At 43.8% G+C, this 20,702-nt stretch overlaps 2 protein-coding genes across 5 annotated transcripts; both read right to left on the reverse strand.

Annotated features, from left to right (window-relative positions):
- Nucleotides 1–6: 6 nt before the first annotated feature.
- ogal (O-GlcNAcase like) lies at nucleotides 7–7,200 on the reverse strand. Of its 3 annotated transcripts, XM_047577983.1 has the most exons (18): nucleotides 7,020–7,200; nucleotides 6,845–6,923; nucleotides 6,651–6,702; nucleotides 6,018–6,115; nucleotides 5,217–5,347; nucleotides 4,792–4,963; nucleotides 3,716–3,814; nucleotides 3,490–3,629; nucleotides 3,248–3,392; nucleotides 2,806–2,904; nucleotides 2,448–2,710; nucleotides 2,190–2,364; nucleotides 1,408–1,493; nucleotides 1,189–1,281; nucleotides 1,035–1,108; nucleotides 830–950; nucleotides 615–744; nucleotides 7–399 (listed from the first exon to the last, which is right to left on the reverse strand). In XM_047577983.1, exons 2-18 carry the CDS (start codon nucleotides 6,915–6,917, stop codon nucleotides 263–265), a joined length of 2,088 nt encoding a protein of 695 aa, XP_047433939.1. In that variant the 5' UTR covers nucleotides 6,918–6,923; nucleotides 7,020–7,200; the 3' UTR covers nucleotides 7–262. The 3 variants fall into 3 exon arrangements, with proteins under 3 accessions (XP_047433939.1, XP_047433941.1, XP_047433938.1); XM_047577985.1 differs by having other exon boundaries at nucleotides 2,448–2,692; nucleotides 6,845–7,200; XM_047577982.1 differs by having other exon boundaries at nucleotides 6,845–7,200.
- A 962-nt stretch (nucleotides 7,201–8,162) lies between these two features.
- Nucleotides 8,163–16,818, reverse strand: LOC125004535 (peroxisome proliferator-activated receptor gamma coactivator-related protein 1-like). Of its 2 annotated transcripts, none has more exons than XM_047579197.1 (11): nucleotides 16,668–16,818; nucleotides 15,398–15,502; nucleotides 14,985–15,140; nucleotides 11,729–13,307; nucleotides 11,148–11,201; nucleotides 10,188–11,061; nucleotides 9,891–10,094; nucleotides 9,710–9,770; nucleotides 9,501–9,622; nucleotides 9,262–9,413; nucleotides 8,163–8,576 (listed from the first exon to the last, which is right to left on the reverse strand). In XM_047579197.1, the coding sequence occupies exons 1-11, from the start codon at nucleotides 16,761–16,763 to the stop codon at nucleotides 8,476–8,478; spliced, it is 3,504 nt and encodes a 1,167-aa protein (XP_047435153.1). In that variant the 5' UTR covers nucleotides 16,764–16,818; the 3' UTR covers nucleotides 8,163–8,475. The 2 variants fall into 2 exon arrangements, with proteins under 2 accessions (XP_047435153.1, XP_047435152.1); XM_047579196.1 differs by having other exon boundaries at nucleotides 9,710–9,773.
- Nucleotides 16,819–20,702: the final 3,884 nt, after the last annotated feature.

Raw genomic sequence — 20,702 nt, forward strand, 5'->3', positions numbered from 1 at the left:
ACTGCGTGGTGTCAACATTTTTATTGTGCTGATTTAAAACAAAATGATGTTATTTCATGACCACTCAATCAATAGCAATGCACGACTATTTTCATTTCACAGTTGGGCAGATCTAAGCATTTTAAAGACTCGGTAGGGAAACGTGGCGACGAGATGAACTGATATGAACCAAGACACAGTTTGGATCACGTTAACATGCAGTGTAGTTTAAACAGCCTTTAAACGCTTCAGACCTGAGGGAAGTCTTTGTAAAGGGCCTCGTTCACAGGCTTGTTGCCATGATAAGGACGTTCTGAGGCAGACCGTCCACTTGTATGGGTTTAAAGGAGCCGAGTTTGGAGTAAAAGTCGAACATCCTGCGATCGCTCTGCCTCAGCTCACAAAACACTCCTCTTGACCCTGGAAGGAAACACAAGATAGTGATGGCATTTTTAAATGTATATATTTTACAGCATGAACATCAACTTGTAGACTGTTTGCAGGTGTGCAAATGAACAGCTCCCCCTCGCGGCGACACTTGAGCCTGATGATCCTGAGTTTGTGAACTAGTTACAGAGCGCTTCCACGATTTGCATCATGAGTGATCAAGTTCACAGTGTGAGGTCTCGGCCTACCGCTGCTCTTGATGGAGGACAAAAGCTGACCAATCATACGCTTGGCTGGAGATGGATCAGTGACCCGGGGGAGGGCTTGAATGGCAACCAGGGAGGGGAACTCCTCAAATGCCTTCTCACTTACTGCCCCCTAGAGGTAAGAGATAAAAGTGAGTGAAGTGATTGAAGTTTGCCGTCGTCTTGTAATTCTGGAAAACGACCGCATCCTTGATCACCTGAATCTTAACGGCGGCTGGTTTGGCGTCGACGAGTGCCAGCGCATAACCACACACCCCGATCTCATCCTCAAGGACTAAAGCACACTGGGGGGAAGGTGAGATTTCCCCTTCTGACAGGCTGCCATGGTTCAAACGAAGCGTTAAGATGGAGCTGATAATAAAAGAATAAATATTTCAGAAAGAGCAACAGACCATTTGTTACCTGTCGCTGACAAGTGGAGGCTGTGCCATTTCTGCGGCTCTTTGCATCTCCCTGAAAATCCTCTGCACCTCCATCTAAGACAGGAAACAGTAATTTACTAGTTTGGGTCTTTAACCAAAAGGTGATGCGATCTCTGAGGATCTCCTGTCCTCACCTTGTCTTCAGGACAGTAGGGTCGTATGCTGTAAACTACCGTCATGGGAGGGTGTCGGAACAGGTCTCGGTTTCCATGTCCTGGAAGCATTCTCTGTAAATGCAATAGACCGTATAAATATTCACTACATCAGTACTTTACCTAGAATGTAAGAATAGAGGAGGTGTATTAGTGGCCATGCTTTATTAATGACAGGCATCCAGTCACTGTTGAGGTTACCTGGAACTCTCCGGAGAGGCCTCCTCTGAAGCCCCAAGGTTCAGGATCACTGTTCATTACGTGGGCCGAGGGCCGACCCTGACCTCCTGTGGAAAATAAAAACATCTCATGCAAAGCTAAAGCAGGCGACATCATTTGTGAAGAGTCACTCCCTGAAGTTGTCTTGAATTGTCAAGTTATTTTGGACAAGGATGTCTTGGCGGATGTGCCGCTTTTGGCGCCAGCCTCAAGTGGTGATTTAAAGATGTTTTGACACATCCTGCATTTGACTTCCTTTTCAGCCCTGGAATTTGATGCTTGGTTATTTTTGATTACTGCTACAATAGGCAGTTTTAGTGGACCATAGATATCATGATATCATCCAGATATCATTATCTTGGTTGAAAGTCACACGGTTGTGCGGTGGCAGCGTGGAGGGGGGTGACTCCAGGACGCTGGAACTCACTGTTAAGCCTTCTTGAGCTGTTGTGGGCCTGACTCAATGAAACATCTGTGGAGGGAGGTGCCCGCTTGAAAACCCCAATGATTTGCAGCACATTGTCTACTGCTGTTGGCTAGGCTAGTTAGCTGGTGTCCTCTCGCTGGTTGTTAGCTGGTAGCTAACTGCTAGCCTGCTGGTTGGTTTTCAGTTGGACTGGGCTTCTAAATGTGTTTTTCCTTTAGAACTTGGCACAAGAGATTGTAACATCTCATCCTGTGTATTAATGAATGTTAAGTTGTATGAATTCTCAGCAATATTCACACTTGATCTAAGTCACTGTTGTGACTTAGTGTTTTCTCACCTAGTGTTTTCACGTAAGCCCGAGCCAGTCCGACCCCGCTCTTGATGTCACAGATGTAGTTGTACAGATCGTACAGGATGCTCCGGTTCGGGGCATTCGACAGGCGGTTGAACATCTGCACAACCCCATCGCACAAGTCGTCAAACTGCTGCGCTCTTGCGCACCACTCTGCTGTCTAAGAAACACCAGGAAGTGAGGCATCTGCGTGCGGACAACGAACTGACTGAAAAATGCATTTTGAAAAGATTAAAACATTACCTTGTCTGTCTCCACAGCAGCCGCCTGGCTGTTGTTTTTGAGCCAGTCCAGCTCCTGCAGCATGGTCCTGGCTGTGGTGCCGTGTTCGTAAGGCAAGTAGAAGAGGTCTGACAGCAGCTTCAGGTCGTCCAGTGTCAGAGGCTCAGCTGTATAGAGTGGGTTCTCCCCAGGACCGGGAACATAGGCGGCCTCACCCATGTCTGTCTGCATGGGCTCCTCATCCGATGACTCTTTCTTGAGACAAGCTGTAGGACGACAGGTGCCTAGAGGTAGACACAGTGCATTGACTCCCCATCTTTCTTACCTTGTTTCTGTGATATTATATATAAACATATAAATATATATAGACTGAATCTACCTCCTGGTTGTTCCTTGCTCATGAACTCCTGCAGCCAGTCTGTGAGGGCCAGGGTCAGGGCTTTCTGGGGGCTGTAATAGGGGTCCTGCTCCTCTTCACCTGAGGTTGGAGGTCAAAGACAATGAGAGTGTTCATGCTCTGTGCTCATACTACAATGATCCTGTGTTACACAACAAAACCACAAAATACAAATGCTTTGGTTGACCTTCTTTCATACTGATAACTCAATGAGAAGTTTAAAATAAAATGTTGAGTTGGAAAGATCAGAGTTAAGGTCAATTAAAATCAAAAAGCTGCAACGTTCTACGTTTCTCGATAGATCATAGTATTAAATATTAGAGTTTTATCTTGTCTCAGCTGCTAGACCTGTTTTTTTGTGAGATTTGTTTTATATGTCATCACTGTGTGATAATTCTTATCTTGAAAAAAACTGATCACTCACCCATCTCCACGTCTCTTGGTCCTCCATCAACAGGTGACCTACACCATGTTGCCAAAGTGTGGATGGCCACATAGTTCGGGTAAAACTCACAGTTGGGGTTTGTGAGTACACCCTTCAGTTTGGGAATCAGTTCAGTGGGTCGATCCTTTTAGAACAAGATAACGTTCATCATTTCAAAAACACAGTCATCAACGTCAGACCGGAGTCCGCCTGTCACTCTTATGATAAAATGTACAATGTACCTTATAGGGTCCAAGGAAAAGCCTTTGAGGATCGTAGTCATTGGCATGGATATTGTCCCAGATGACTGGTGCCCTCTTCAGGACAGAGGACACCTCCTCTATGGATTCAACAGAGATTTTGTGGGATACCACTTTTGGACCTAAATGATACAAATGGAGATAATGTGTTATAGTATATCTGTCTGATTATGAAAAAATCAAAGATCGTGGCTGAGTTTAAGATTACCAGTCCAGAGTATGTCGATGCCAGGCAGGAGCTTCTCTCCCACAGTGTGTAGGTATGAGGACTGAGATACGTTGGGAGTGCAGAAAGAAGCACAGTAATCTGGAGAACAGGACAGAATAAGAGGAAATGAATATTTAACTGTCTCTCTTAGATGACTTTACAGCTCACATACACTAATATACGGTTTCTGCATCAGTTTGACACAGCTGAACTACAGTGACAGCTCAAACCCTAACCCCGTAGCCTGACGTGCACCTCCCCAGAAATGTGACAACGCAAACCACAAGAGTTGTGATCGGTCCGCTTTGTAGTAGCTACGGCATCTATGTCCCACAGAGGTATAAACCGCACTTTAGGTTGAAGTGTATATGAAACACTCCTCAGACTCTAGTTTAGTAGACTAAAACTCTAGTTTTAGTCTATTAGGACATCTACTTTACGCATGACACAAGTCAGACTGGAGAAAGCCATCCCAACTGTGAAGAAAGGTGGTGGCAGCATCATGTTCTGTGTTTGCTGCAGGAGGTACTGGTGCACTTCAGACAACGGATGGCCTCACGAGGACGGCCGACTGTGTAGAAATATTTCAAGACATAAGCCGGGAAAACTGTCCTCCGAACAGATTAAGAGCCCAAACATGCTTTAAAAGTTGCGTCAAAACAGGTGAAGGACAATAAATTTGAGGTATTGGAGTGGCTATCACAAAACAATTACCCCAATCCAATATGAAATATGTGTGAGCAAGGAGGCCTACCAACCTGGCTCAGCTCAACCACTTCTGTAAACAGGAATGGGCTGAAGTAAGAAGCTTTTCAAGAAAATGTTTGATCCAAGTTAAACACTATAAAGGCAACACTACCAAACAAATATGTTAGTGACCCACAAAAATGCAAAAGAGACAATGTGAAAGGACAACAAGGTGGAATAAATCTTTCTTTCTACTACATTTTTTATAATAAAGCGGGGATCCTAACTGACCTAAGACAGGGACTGTTCAGTTAGTCAGTGTCAGGAAATTGTGTGTAAAACTTCTCACTCGAGCTCGAATGGACTGTAGTTCAGCTCCACTGACCGACCTGTGGGGCAGAAGAGGAAGGTCTCAGGTTCCTTCAAGTGCTGATACACCTCATTAGTGATGGCCACCTGAGCGTGAGCGAAGGAGCTGAAAGTCTGTTTATCAGCTGGACACATCTCAGTCTCGATGTCATCAAAGAGTAAAGAGAATGACCTGCAGCCGAACTCCTTCACCTGAAGAGGAAAAGGGACACGTTGGGGGGGTTTGTGTTTTTTTGTGTCCTTAACTTTTATTACAGAAAAGGTTGTTCCACCAGGACATAGAATCCCACTACCCACAGCATTGCCACCCCACAGCTGTCTACTGACCTACTTGCAGTTAATCAAATGTTTCTGTTTTACTGCTGCGCATTTCAGATAAAGTACAGTGGTGGAGTAAATGATTTCTCCTGCACCACCCTCCTCGGGTCGGCTTACAAAGTCCTACCTGATCCAGCTTCCTCTTCAGGGCGGCTACTTCTTTAGGGTTGGAAAAAGTAATGTCCAGACCGGGAGAGACCGCATAGATGAACTCGACGTCATGCTGTTTAGCTGCTGATATGAGGGCGATTAGTTGATCTGTGGGAAGGGGAAAAAATGAATGTGTTTCAGTCACTTCTCATCCAGCAACGAGGGAAGTCATGTGTTAGGAGGGTAAGGAGGATTTACAACTAGTTATTTTGTTCTTTGTGTTGTTCCTGTAATTAAAACATACAAATGTAGAATTATAATAATGTAAGACGGTGAAAGGTCTTCTTAGAGTGTCTGCGCTCACATGCACCAGGTGTCTTAATAGGCGCAGAGGTTTCAAAGGGCTAAGCTTCATCATCACGACCCTTCAGTCTAGTGATGCTGTTGATAACATTCAGGCAACCAGCTGAGACACGCTCCAAGCTCAGTAATTAGGATTAGACTGGGACTTTGGTGTGAAACTGAATGAAAACGTCATAGCTCAAATTTATAAACGACCCCATCTTTTTCATTTGCAGGTGCTATAATTATTTTTCTGATGAAGTCTGATCAAATCAAAAGTGTTCAGAGGACACTTAAGGAGGCTCCCTTTAAAGAGGATGCTAGTGATCAAGGATATAAATGTATTAGCGGTGTCCTTTGTTTTTGCGGGCGTTGCACCAAACATGTTTAATGGAGTTAGTACTATATGCACCCATCACTTATTTTCCAAATATGACTTCCCATTCCTACCTTTAAAAACAGTGACTACAGAGATTAGTGACGAGACGAGACTCACCTGCCTCCTCAGCAGAGTACAGCTCTCTCCAGTACATCCTGTGTTTGTAGTCATCCTTGGGGGCGTACAGGTACGTGTTCAGGCCCCATTTCTGCTCCCTGTAAAACCCAGATCGCACCAGCGTTACCTTTTACGCTCATTTGCCAGTTCTGTAGGTACACTAGTGGCAAGTGAAAACAAATGCCTTCTGATGCAACTAAATCTTAGCTTTGTGACTGTTCTAAAGTGCAGTTTATGTTGAAACAACATCAGAAACTCAACTGTATGATCATTCTGGAGGATGCCTGTTTGTATATAATTCAGTAGTACCACAAACCACAGCCTCCAAATTAAAAACACAGATGAATCAATTATATTGAACAAGTGCTGACTACTATGACTTTGATGAAGATGAAATTTAGAGCAGGACTGTTATATTAGAATGCATTTGTTTTCACCTAATAAACTGACAAGTCAGTCACAATTGCATCATCGTGTTTATTCAATGCTGTTGTCCCAAGTCAACGTAAGGTACAGGACAAAATCTATGGGACATCAAATTTGAATCATATTTTTTGCAGAATATTAAAAAAATAAAATGTCTGACATTCCCAGTTACGTTGCTGCAACCATTGATTAGTAGAGACCACATACCTTTCAAACAGCTCTGTTCTTTGCTCCATAGTCCATGGTCTACCATAAAAACCTGCGCCAAGCAAAGGTCAGGTTTACACTCAGAAATGATTAATACATAAGCGATATTCATATGCACAGTGTATGGATGTTTACATATTGCCTCCTCGGTGGGGGTCTGGACTCTTTTGCCCCCCTGATCCCCGTCTGCTCACCTTCCACCACCCCGCTGATGAAGCGTCCAGTCCCGGCATGGGGCTGCCCCTCTGCACTGCCCGGCTTCAGCATGTTTTCCTGAAAAGTTTAGAGATCTCGTCTCTTTCTCCTCTGTGAGTTTAACAAGGCTCAGACAGCTCTGACACAGCAGCCTATCTGTCAGTCATTGCTTACATTCACTTTTCTTGTCCTCCCGCGCCTGCGCAGACCAGTCGTGCTCAAGCTCCTCGGACACTGCGCAACATGACGCGGACACCCAAAGTCTGAAAGCTGTAAATGTGGCTTGAAACAATCAGGCAGCTATTGTTTTAGTGATGACTGTAGCTCACCTCACATTCACGTTGACTGTCTCTACTTCCGGTTGGACAGCTTAAAGGGACAGCGTCCCCCGTAGCTTAAAGGGACCGTTCACCTGCTACTAACAAAGAGGCAGTCACACTATTTCAAAACCTCCAACCCGGTTTTTTTTTGGATAAACATCTTTATTAACAGTTTTATGTCCAATATAACCACATTTACTTCTATTTATCATTTGTGGGCAGCAGGTGGAATGGATATTTAATTTTACTTCCCATTTTTAGATACATTTTGCCTTACATAGGGAGGTACTTCATAAGCATTTCTTTGTTTTCATCTCCCCTGGACAACAATTGATCATCTTTATACCATTATGGTGTTATGCAACTAAACACAATTAAAAACTATTACTTCGTGCCACTCTGAGATTGTTGGTGCCTTCTTTAAAATGGCCTCAAAGTGCAGCTTGTCCATAAAAACCCAAACATCATCCTCAGTTTGTCTGGTACCAAACCAAACCTGTTGTGAGCTTAAGTTAGTACCAGCCACCTCTAAGAGAACTGATGTTTGGTATGAAATGATTAAAAATGATGCAGCAGTTGAGTTTCATTTTTGTTGCATCAAATGATGTAACAGTGAACGGGTTCAACTTCATCAGCATCTACTGATTGTTTTGACAAATTCCTGCCAGTTTTCTGTAAGTTCACAGCCTCACTTCTGTCTGATGATGAGGACATATTGTAAAATGATTGTTGGTCGTTTTGGCCTCAAACTTTTTTTGTTCTTTGCAGTGGTTACCAACTTTGGACTAGTTTTAGTAAGCAAAAAAAAAGAAAAAACACCAAAAACACCAATATGACAAACGACATGTGGCTAAGAGTGTCACAGTAAATGTTTACTGGTTTTGAGTTTGAACTATTTCACTGTCACATGTAGGTCATAGCCTTGTGGGTCAGACCTGCTGCTGTACATTCGACATGGCATAAAAACATCTAATGACAGAAAACAAAGCACATGAACTTCAAGACCAATAAACAGCCTTTATTTCAACGTACAAAACTTTGTCAGTGTCATGGAATGCAACAAAAATCTTTTCAAATTAAGAGTGCTACATGTCAACTCCACAAATTAAAAACTGCATGCATATGAGTGCTACATATTTGTACATGTGAACTGTACACATAGAAACTGCATGCTTGTATAGAATTAAAAGAGATTAGAGTCAGAACATATAAAAAAAAACATACAAACAATTGCTACATAAGTGTGAGCGTGATGCTCAGAGGTTTGTCATCTTTTCTTCCTCCACCTCGCTGTTCTTGTCCTCCTCCTGCTACCTCTTTAATCCTCTCTGAGCCTGTTTCAGCAACGAATCAAAGTCGAGGTCCTGACACCGGCTCTTAGGAGGAGTTAGTTCTGCATCTCTGTTGGCATCTGAGGAAGAGAGGGACAGATTCACTGTAGCGTTCAACATGTGAGGTGCTGGAATAGTACAACGTTGCTATTAATGTGACCTTTATAAAGCTTCAAATAGTCAAGTTCATGTTAATGCCACCACTAATGAGCTACTTAAAGCTTAAAGGGGTGTTTGGTTCAAACACCCACAACTTTGTGAGTGTTACAGCCTGTAAAGAGGTTCCCCAAAAATAATTTCAGCTGTTGGTAAAGATGCAACAGCTGGAGAGGGTAAGAAGCGGTACAAGGAAGGAAAAATGGTGAACTTGCAAGAGGTTCATGGTTCATGGGGAGCAAAGGCCTGTGTGGTGTGACCCAACAGATGAACAAGTGTAGCTCAAAATGCTGAAAAGGTTCATTGTGGCCCTGTCCACTGCTGAAAGGACCACAGAGCAATGGAAGAAGGTGACTTGGTCTGACAGTTTTCTTTTACAACACAAGGATGGTCAGGTGTGTATGAATGGGACATTACCACCTTTTACCGTGCTGGTGTGCTTAGACTACAACAATACTGAGGTGGTGGTACGCATCAAAGTAACATCTGCATAAATAGCAGGACCCAGGTTTCCCAGAAGAACGTAACATTGTGTTATGATCATCAGTGTGAATCATTTCACTGGTTGTGGCTGAATGTGAGGTAGTGACGTGTTTGTATTTCTCTTACCTAGATCAGCGTAGTCTGTGTTACAGAACTGCCGTCTCCCGCCGAAGCAGATGTCAAACGGCAGCTCATTAGGCTTCCGTAGTTTGCCGCCGTTGTCGATGGCTGCAAAAGCATCTTCCATGTTGTAGAAGGTAACAAAGCCGTAGTGGTCCCTGGGAGAAACAAAGATGGTGGAGGTTAATAATGATGAACACAGGGAATAAGGCAGATGAAACTATTTTAAGCACGCTTAAACACACCCTCTATCTCTGAAGTGAAGCGACACACATTCCACCTCTCCGAACTGAGTGAAGCGGTCTCTCAGCTCTTCATGAGTCATGGACCTGCTGATGCGGCCGACGTACACGACCCTACGCTCATCCTGTGTGAAAACATTCATCGCAATTACAACACATAAAAAAACACCAAAAATATATCAGACAACGTGCGTTTGTCATCTTTTACTCACTATGGCTTTGAGTTTTTGAATCCTGATCTTCTGCTCCCTCCTCAGCTTCCTGGCCTCTCTGCTGCTGAAGGGACGTTAAAGTTGAGATTACTGGGAGACACAAACCCTTAAAGAAGCTCGTATTTTTTGTCAAGTCTTACAGCTTCTCCACATTTACAACTCATCAACAAAATTAACTGACCTGCAAACATCTCTCCACCGCCTGTGGCATATCTGCGGTGACGGGGACCGTGACTGGGACGGGGACATGGACCGAGACCAGGACCTGGATCTTGACCTGCTGTAACCTGATCTGGAGCGAGACGACCTGTAGCGCCGAGGAGGGGAGCGGGAGTAAGAGGAAGACGACGAGCACGAACTGCTCTCTGAACGCTTGTGATGGAGCCTGTGAGACAGACGGTGGTAGAGATGAAGATGAGGGGAAAATACTCAAACACCAGGAAACACTCAGGCTGAATAGAAGGTAGAAGAGGAGTACCTTGGTCTTTTCGGAGAGCGGGATGCGGAGCTGGAGGAGGAAGATGATGACGAAGAACAGGAGCTGGAGCTTGAGTCGGACCTTGGAGATCTTCTCCAATACCTCCTTCTGTCTCTCCCTCTGAAAGGAGGGCTGGGTGGAGGTGTAGGGGGACCGCATGGGGCTGCCCCGTTTTCATTTGGTCCATCATCTCCTGTGTGTGAAAATTGCAGAGCTTTGTTTGTCGACTGCTCCGCCTCCGTTCTCATCCGGGGTTCCTCTGAGTGTTGCAGCGGCACAGACTTTGTGAGTCCAGCTGGGTTCTGCTTCTTGCCTTCACCGGCTGAGTCCTGAGTCGTCACCTGAGGTTCAGCTGTGGTTTTAGGAATTTCCTTAAATGAGGTCTTGGCTCTGCTGCGCTGAGAAGAAGTCAGAGGGGAATAATCTACAGAGCCGCAGTAATCGTGATCTGAGGATATATATGAATAAATGTGGGGCGAGTACTGAGCAGCGGGCGACTCTGACAGGCTTGTCTGAATCTTCTTTGACGGCAGAGGACGGGGGTCAATTATCTGAATGGCCTTGGGTGGAGGATTTCTGCGTCTGGAAGGCTGCTCTTGCTGAGTGCTCAGGATGATCTCAGTGCAGAGAGGCTCTGGGATGTCCACACCCTCCAGTGTTTGGAAACCTGGCAGATTCCTGACTGCTTTTTGTGTCCCAGGACTTTGTGAAGTGCTTAAAGATTCAAGGGGATCTACGGAGCATGTCTGCAGTATTCTGGATGTCTTTTCTGGTCCCGCAGGAAGAATTCTGTCCAGGTCTGAGAGTCTGTGTGTTTGTTGGTTAGCAGGTAAAGGAGCATGGGGCTTGTCCTCACAAACTCTCTCCTCTTTAGCTGGAGGATGAAAAATAAAAACAGGTCACACGAGACTGAATATGAGCATCCATTAATACACTTACATCAGTAGTCTGACCACTCACCCTGCGTCTCTTCAAACTGCTCCAGCAGGCTGGTCAGATCAGGAGCTTCAATTCCTAATGGAACAATCAGAAATTTGACTTTGGAAGATTTCCATATTAATCATGATTAGCTGTTTAATGTACGAGCAGAGAGGAGACAACAAGCATAGCTGAGCATTCAGACTGGAATCACAAAGGGAGGCTGGCTCTGCTGCCTCAGCTCCACTTACTCTCTGACTCTTTGTTTATTAACAGGGCATAGCCGCCGCACTGAGCTACACAACCACTCAGCATTCAGCCAATGCTCTGACTATTTTTAATCTGTAATCTCCTCTGAACCTGAACAATGAATACCTGATAACTGTCGGTGCTGTAAGCAAAAAGGAAATAGATGATTGAGGGCACAAATTTAAAAGTTGTTAAACAATTTTGTTTCAAACTCATTTAACAATAAAGACACCGTATATCATGTGAGCTGTGGAGCTGGTTCCAGTCTTTATACTAGGCTCAATTAACTGATCTTAGCTTCATTATCACCTCCTCCTGAAATTTCCTAAAACTTTTCCTTTCAGTCAAATGAAGTCAACTGCCACCAGGTTTACCTGAGTCAGCTGTTAAACTCTGCCCCCTACAGCTGGTCTGAAGCGCTGCTGGTTTCTCAGAAGGACGGTCGCTGGGGGACACGTCTGGTAACTCCTCCTTTGTTACCAGTATGGGACCATCTACAGGAGAAGACGGTTGACTGCAGTGTTGGGCGGAGGGGGGATATACTTTTGGTGTCACTGTATCAGGAGTCTTTGGTGGTTTGACGCTGTCTGAAGCAGATTGAGTTTGGGCTGCAGTTATACACGAGGCGCCTGGAGGTATCGTAGTTAATATGGCCTTAGGATGCAGTGTGGTGCAGCTCGGGGTAAAATCCTTATTCGGTAACGACACCCGAGTCTTTGGCTCTGAGGTCTGTCTCTGAGGAGCTGCAGCTGAGGATTTATCTTCAATTTGTTTCAAGTTTCTGCTGAGAAACTCCACTGTGGGCTCTGATGAGGAGTCTGCAGTGGATGCTGTCTGAAGGACTGGCAGGGGGACGAGGACAGGATTGGGAGGATCACTGCTGAGTAGTGTCACTTTCTTTACTGGACTTCTCTTGCTCTCTGGCACAGTGTCATTTAGGTTAGCTGTGGCGCCCCCCGGCAGCGGACTAACAGGTGAGATGAGCTTGGATTCAGTCCTTGAGCGCTTTAATCCGCTGCGACGTAGACAAGTAGCGGCCTCCGGGGACCTGGCTGGCAGAGAGGCACAACGGGATGAAGTCTTGTGATGGGGTTTGTGGACGTCTGTATAATGGTCTGTTGTCTTTGGTCTACAGCTGTTTTCTAAACAGAGGATGGGGGTCAGCTCCTTGGGGGGCACAGAAACAGACGGCCACTTGGTGGTGTACTTCCCCTGTGTCTCCACCAGGGGCTGTCTCTTCTGGCGAAGCTGCCTGTATTGTTGGAGGCTGAGTGATTTCGTCTTTGTCTCAGCTTTAAGTGCCTGCACCTCAGGCTCGTTATGACTCATTTCTGAGGACAGTGTCGGGGGTTCAAGTGCTGAGTCGTCTGGTTTCTCAAGTGCTTTCATGCTGTTCACTGACTCAGTTTCACTCATGTGGCCACTTGTTAAAATGTCCTCATTCAATCCATTTTCCACTGATTCGTCAAACAGAGCCACTTGAACTGGGCCAAAGCTCACTCTCTTCTTCTCTCTGGGTGGTGGAGGTCTAGACGAGTTTCCATTCAGCAGCACGCTCTTCAGAAGGTGCCCATTATCTCCTCGTCCACCTGCAATGGCTTCCTCCTTTGTCTTTTTCACAGGTGTCTCATCATCCGACACAACATTTATCTCCTCGTCGCTCTCTTCAGTGGGATGCTCATACTTCCACACCTCTTCCTGGGAGAATATGGTGTGCTTTTTCCTCAGTTTGTCCCCTTCCTCCACGTGCAGCTTCAGACAGTAGGAGTGCATGATCTTCACCAGGTTAGCGAGAGACGTCGAGGTGAAAACCTCCACTTCAGCCTCTGCTTTCTTAATGTTTGGGAGACAAAGCTCCATGCACTCCTGGTCACTTTCACCTTCACTCTTAACTTTGAATGTAACATTGGGTGGTTTAGGTCTCTGCCTTAGTCTGTGAGTGAGAGATGGTTCCTAAAGAGAGGAGAGAACGACAGTAAAATATGTAGGTCTGAAGAGTTGTTTCACAACAGAAAAAAGTAACAACAGAACCAGATTAGGCTCATTATTCCATTTAAACAACCCACCACAGACAATCTGTACATTCCACCGTCGTCCTTCATCTAAACTATCAATATACGTGAACTCACTGTACAGCTGCAGTCAATAACCTGCATTTTACAATGTGGCAATCAAGCTGCACGGCAGCTTGATTTTCTCTTTTCTTTGTTGTGTCTCGGTCTGTCTTGAATTATGCACACACAAATTACAGCTGTGTGGTTAATTAGCATAAGGATCACTGCAATAATCTAAGGCAACAGAGTCACTCGTGCTAATTAACAAGTGTCTCTAATAGCCATAAAACCCCAACAAACAAGCAAACGGTCTTAATTTGTGTCTTCAATCATCTGTAGTCGAGCTGATAATCAGCTGGCACAGGCACAAACGGGACATCACGTAATGCCGCTGTGAGACGTTTCTACTTGTGTGTTCTTCTGGCACGTTCTGTAACAACACCACTCACAGGCCAGTCAGTCTTTTTTGCCAGATGCATTATGTTTTTTTCCTACTTCCTGCTTCACTTTCAACAACGCCGACAGAAACTTTCGCCAAAATTTGGTTGAAGACGAGTCATGCAAATGTTTGTATCTCCAAACCTCCTCGGTTAACCTTTCCTCAGTGTGTTCCATCTTTAATGATCTACTTAAAATCCAATCAGTTTGGAGCAGAGATGGAGAAGCAGCCAGAAATACTAAAGTGGAAACACGCTACCACTAAGCTGACCAATCACAGCTCTTGCGGACTGTGATTAAAGCTCCACCTCGTCCACTAGCATCTGATGGGCTGAACTAAAGAAGAAAAACAATCATTTTAAGCTGTTAATACACTGTTGGTGCATGTTCAAGTGTCATTTCTTTGGATAAGTTTCATTTTAGTTAGTAATCTGACGCTGTAGAACCAGGATGTGGCCTAATGGTGACCACATATTTCTATACAGTCTATGGTTTGGACACACTCATGACACACTGAGGACACATTAGAGATCAGGTCACCCAGACCACATTTGGAGGTTATCTGAGCCACATGTGACCACATGTCTTCACCAGTGTGAACACACACGAGTCCTGTCCACACTGAAGGACTGTAGCCTTTAACTAAATAAATCATTAAAAAATAAAATCCAAAGAATTAGCAAACTGATTGTGGAAATAAGTTAAATATTTCCTAAATAATGACCGCCACCTATGTCTGAGTTCCAGTTATAATCTGAGCTTTGTGCGTGGTCTCTGTAACTACTGACATCAGCAAAGATAAGTAATACCTGAACATATGCCATTTCTGTGAGTGAGAGACTTAACGGCTCATTATGTTCCATAATTAGCATCATGTCCCCCTGTCAGGACGCACACACAACACAAAGTGGGGTCTGTGGTTTTGAAACAGTGGTACATAGCAACTCATTACAGACAGCAGCTGTTACAGTATTCTACTGTAGCTCTAATGTGGCTGGATGAGACACATGTACAGTTGCATTTTAGTGGTTGGCGTGAATACTGGAAACTACTGGATTACTCAGGTCCCATGTAAATGAACGGGACCCAAAGCAGCACATGAATGGATTTAATGAAGCTACTGTTTCTGTTCACCCACCACTGAGTTGTCCCTGTGCTCTGTGTGGCTGAGGAGGTTGGTGTCTGGCAGGGTGTCAAAGGGAGACAGAGTCGCGTCATCATCCTCCACACTGTCCAACATCTCTGTCAGGGCAGACAGCAGACTCTCGCTTTCTTCCTCCATTCCCATCTTGCCCTGAAATAGGGAAACCAAATCCATATATTACAGATATAATACAAAGACTGACGTGTAAGAGAAACATAGAGTTAGTAAACCTGTTTACAAGGACACTAAATAAAATGATCTGATAAAGAGATTCTTCCCGCTGCAGAGCATCAAATCTGCCAGCGATAAGTCTGATAAGAATGATTTCAATCGGATCGCAGAAATACATGTTAGCGTAGCCACCGTGATGACGAGCGCTCGTCAGATCAATCAGCTATAACTCTGACCTCAGATGCAACGGTGGAGTCTTCAAAAATGGCCAGGATGGAGCGATCCACACAGGACTGTGTGTCCATGTCCACGCCGCCCACACCACCAGCACTCAGGATCAACTGCAGACACACAGACATGAAGATAGATATTATACATCCCATTTCATGTATATTTAATCAATGAGCAGAGGTGATGCTGCCCATTAAGAGGTTCTACAACATATACATTTCACATTGTACGTTTTTAATTTATTTGTAGAAATCTGTTTTCACATTGAAAGCAAAGCGTTTTCATTTTAACATTCTTGTCAAAAAATCCAAATGATATTGGCCTGGATCCGAACATGAAAACAATAGAAGAGAAAAACGTCCAAGGGAGTGGACACTTTTCAGAGGCACTATCCCAGTATGACACACTCATTCTGAACTGACCACAACAGGACACAGTCTGAAATGAACTCATCAGCATAAAACAGGAAGAACTGTCTTTCCTGGCAAAGCGTCAAACAATTTAAAAACTAGTTGAATAAATACACTAAGAGATCAAATAAGACAGAACTGGATTGTCTTTTATTGATTCATTTGAGAACCACTTCAGGCTTTAAATTCAGGCTTCAAATACTGTGGATCAAACTTTCTAATAGAACAATAAAACCATCTCTGTTTTAATTCACAAACATCTGCATCTTTTAAATACTGAGATAATGACAATGGTTAATATTAAGCAACAGGAACTCAGTGAAGCAGCAAGAGATCTCTGGACAAACCGACTCCAGTAAAGGCTCAGTTTATGAATAGTGGGTGTTCAAGGAAGTGGATTTAGGGTCTTGAGAGGCGGATGTAACATATGCACACGACTATCTGGGACGTTGGACAGCTTCTTGTGGCCTATATTTCTGTAACGACACATTCATACCTGCGTGGAAAATAAATTCGGGATAGCGAACAGTGGATAGTGGAGGCAAAAAAACTAATGTGAACATGTTGTACTCCTGGAGGAACAGAGCACTCAATGTATAAAGATGGACATTAGTGTGATTATTAGCACACACCAGTAATGTCATTGACTAATTCGTCGTTAAGCATATTCTGTAGCGAATAATATCGGGCCGATCGCTCTGCTCAGCCAACTCCCTGGTCTGTTCCTCAGTAGTACTATGAGCCACGTGTCGCCATGCGCGCATGTGGCCTCGACAGCCGGCGAAGCACGCCGAGCTAACGCACCGGAAACCGACAACAAGCGGTTAATAACACGTCACGTTAACTAAAGATAACAGTCCGGTACCTCATTTGGGGTGTTGCTGGCCAGAAAATCGCTGTTGCCGGCGTTTAAAACCTCGTCTTTCCTCATCCACCGCGCCGCCATCTTGCTCCTCCACATGGTCCGCTGGCAGGCCGGACGGAGACACGTGGTCACCGACCGACGGCGCGCGGCGAACGCGGACCTGGGATCAGATCAGAAACACCAAGCACCGTTACCGAGGGCGAGAGCACGGTCAGAAAGCCGATCCCGGATCAGCAGTGTGTGACTAGCATTCCCCCACTGATTTTAGTTTTATCTTGAAAAAAAGATGTAAATTAATTTTTGCTGCAAATGAATAGAAGGTGAGGTTTCTAAATCAAGTAGGTGACACGTATTTTGTTCACATTTGGGTAATATATCCATTTTTAAGTCATGCTTTGCACTGTTCACCTATCATATTATCATATTATCATATATATACAATATTAATATACAAAGTTAAATAATTTACTGTTAAAACGTCTGGTGTGTTGTTTCTGTACTAGTTATTCATGTATTTATTTATTTACTTATTGTACAAAAGTGTCCAAAAGACACACTTCTTAGTCTCATGCATTTTACATTACATGCATGTTCATTTCTCCTGACCTAAAAAGCAAACAAATGGTAGCGATTCACAAGGTTTAATTTCACCAAAATAAATGTTAAAAACCGCCTGATACTAACATTAAACTTATTATTAGTTTGGATCTGTTTCTCCCTTTATGGTTTTATTGAGGATTTGTTGGAGGGCCTTAATAGTATGTTGGGGAGTCGTGTTCGAATTCTTCATTATCTCTTATGTTATTATTTCTGAAAGTGTTGGACCGTTTGGGTCTAACAATAGTGTTATTAACTCCCATGACTTGAAATGGCACCTGCTGGACCTGTTTCTCCAGTCCAGTCTCCCTGAGTGTGTTCAAGCCTCAGAAAGCATTTGCACTGTAGATCATTTTGAAGAATGAACACATTCCCAGTTCATTTTTACTCGTGTTCACATTACTACCTCTTAGGACCCATACTTTGCAGTGACAGGAATCGTCTCATCTTTCTTTCCTCTTCAACTTGTGTAGCTCCTCTCAGCGCTACATTGCTTATGATGAGCCATTATTATACAGTATTTTAGAGTAATACATACAAATGTCCAAATCAGTGTTTTCAGCTGTGGTTGATTGCATTTACATATTCAGTGTACCACCCTGTTTTCCAGTAGCAGTTAAAAGCTTTAAGCTGTGTGAGTGAAATATACAAACAATAATTCGATCTAAATGAGCGTTCAACCATTTTCTTGCATATGGTGTTTGTTCATTCTGGGCTCATGGAGGTTTGACATCTCAGCTGATTATTTAACTATTTTAGTTTTGCCCATGAACCTTCATTATGTGATCAGGATTTATTTTTAAATGCAGTGTGAGGTCACAATCTCCACTGTGCCTGATCCGTGAACTTGAGACGACCCAGTGGTCGACAGCAGTGAGTGACCTCAGGAGGCAGATACAACGCGTGGTTGTAGGAAGTCAGCGAGATAGGTTGGAGCTGGCCCATTTAGAGATTTCAGTCAGTTTTACGACTTTTATCAGGGAGGCCATTATGATGGAAATGCGCTTTCGCTTTTTGTGCTAAAAGCTGACCTGCAGCATGAAGGGCATTGGTACTGTAATGATGAATCATGCTGAAAACATGCACTGTATAATCATGATATAAAAAAAATAAATAAGAAAAAGTTACATTTGAACAGGCTTCCCAGTTTAAATTCAATGTCTATTATCCACTGAGTACAAGTCTTTTATGACTTTATCATACATCCAAGTGCAGAATGGTAAAGGCCATCCAAGCTTTGAAACACCATAATATCATTTGCATAACCGTAGATGTTGAGTGCCAATCAGATCTCACTTTGAGGCCTGTGCAGAAAACTCTGTATCTAACATGAATCAAGCTTAAAAATCCTGACTTTCTGGTGAACACCATGCCCTGTGTCTGCCTCTGTCTCTTTTCACCAGATGAGAAATATAAAAATGTCTATGAACAGTTACTCATAAAATATACTATATCTGAGCTCCTCAGGAAGCACATGTTGTGTAAGGACATGCTAACCAGTAGCAACCTACACATGCTGTGCATATCCACTTAACGGGAAGAAACCTGGCCGAACGCCCATAACGTTTAGCTGATGCTTCACAGCTTCCCTTGGCACAGCTGATTGGAAGATGATGTGCTATGTTTTTCTGGAGGTTTTGTAACTGCTAAAAGGGATAGTCACTCTGAATGTGTGCAGCATTGTTAGGCCGGAATGAAATCTTAATGTTGTGTGTTCCATCTTCAGTTTCTCTGAACCAGTAGCATATATACTGATTATCACACCTCTGCAGAAAACGTAGTGTGTTACCTTTATTACAGTACAAAAGAATACATACATTAAACCGTGCAGTTGCTGGGATTTTCAGGTAGGAGTTTGAGAATGAGGGCTGTGAATTAGGAGGTTTTATTTTGTAGTATGTCGTGATTTTAATGAGAACAACAATCTAAAGTGGACTGTCTCATCCAGTGCTATGCAGGTTCGAGGTGAAACATATCATTTCAGATCACTCTTTAGATAATTTGTACAGAAAATCATAATTTTTTTTATAAAGGGTGCTTTAGTTTTCACAGTGTATTGAGCTGAGAATGTGGTTCTTAAATGCGTGAACTGCCAATGCTTTCCATTATCAAAATCCAAAGTACTGACTTTTTATCCATCATATTGTATTTTTCATATTTTTGGCTGATATGGAGACAATATCGTAGTTCAATTTATATTTGATAGTATATTTTGTCTTGTTTACATAGTCTTATTGTTTACAGGTCTTGTGCTTCCTTTTTTCATAAATAATTCTGTTTCTGTATTTTTATTTCTTTGTTTTATTGGAACAGCTTCGACAAACCCTATTTCCCCTGGGGATAATTAAAGTATTTCTGATCCCTAAGTATTCTGCCCACTCAACCTGCTGTTGTTTATTTTCTCCACTAGATGGTGATAGTGTACACCTCCTATTAAGTTTTACTCCCTCTTCATTTGCATTAGCCTTTTAAAGTTGTGAATGAATTATTTCCCCTCGGGAAGAATGGCCCATGACCAATGCCTATCCACAGTTAAAGCCAAGTAGATATACATACAGTGAAAGATGGATGCATAATGAATGCCGGTCCCTATTTGTGTTATCTCGTGTTATCTTGTGTCTTGTGTGTGTGTGCGTGTGTGTGTGTGTGTGTGTGTGTGTGGAGGATGACTATGGATGTGTCTCGCCTGTTATCTTGTGCATACCAGCGATGACTTGACCTTTCTGCTGAATGTCACGGTGGAGTCAATGGCTGCACTAGATTAGTAGGGAGGGAACTATGCTCATGGACACACACTTTAACGAGGTACCACACATCTCCTCTCAATTCATTTGGACCCGCAGGGCCGCCTGGTGTGTGCTTTTGCAGAACATCTCTGATGGTAAACAGCCCCCGTCCTTTAAACCAGTTTCTTCCTTTGTTCGGCAGCGACATTTCTCTTCAGCCACACGCAAACCACCTCCCACCTCATCTTCTACAACTGTTAAAACACGTTACTGCCTGAAATGGGGCCAAGGCATCCTCCAGTCTCCAGTCGGTGGAGTGTGAGTGTGTTTAGGACTGTGTGTGTGTGTACGTGTGTGTGTGGTGGTGGTGAGGAGGAGGGTTGTAAGTGGGTCACCTTATTGCGGCATCCAGCACCATGTCAGCGCATGGCACCACACGCACAAACACACATACATTACATTAAACCCATCCTCTGTCCCATTTTTCCAAGAAATGTAAAATCCACCGGCTCAGTTCAGCTGCACAAACTTGCTAGACTTGTTTTTGACTTGGCGGAGGAAAAGCGAAGAAGAGCGAAGAAAAACCCTCTCCCTTCTGCTTCTCAGCGTCCTCACTTTTGACTTGCAGGCGGACTCCCACGGTGCACCTTTTGGCACGTTTGAATTTTTAAACAACCCATGAGGTCTGAGGAGTCAGGGTTACACTTTCCTC

The sequence above is a fragment of the Mugil cephalus genome, chromosome 2 (genome assembly GCF_022458985.1).
Source record: "Mugil cephalus isolate CIBA_MC_2020 chromosome 2, CIBA_Mcephalus_1.1, whole genome shotgun sequence".
Lineage (NCBI taxonomy): Eukaryota > Metazoa > Chordata > Actinopteri > Mugiliformes > Mugilidae > Mugil > Mugil cephalus.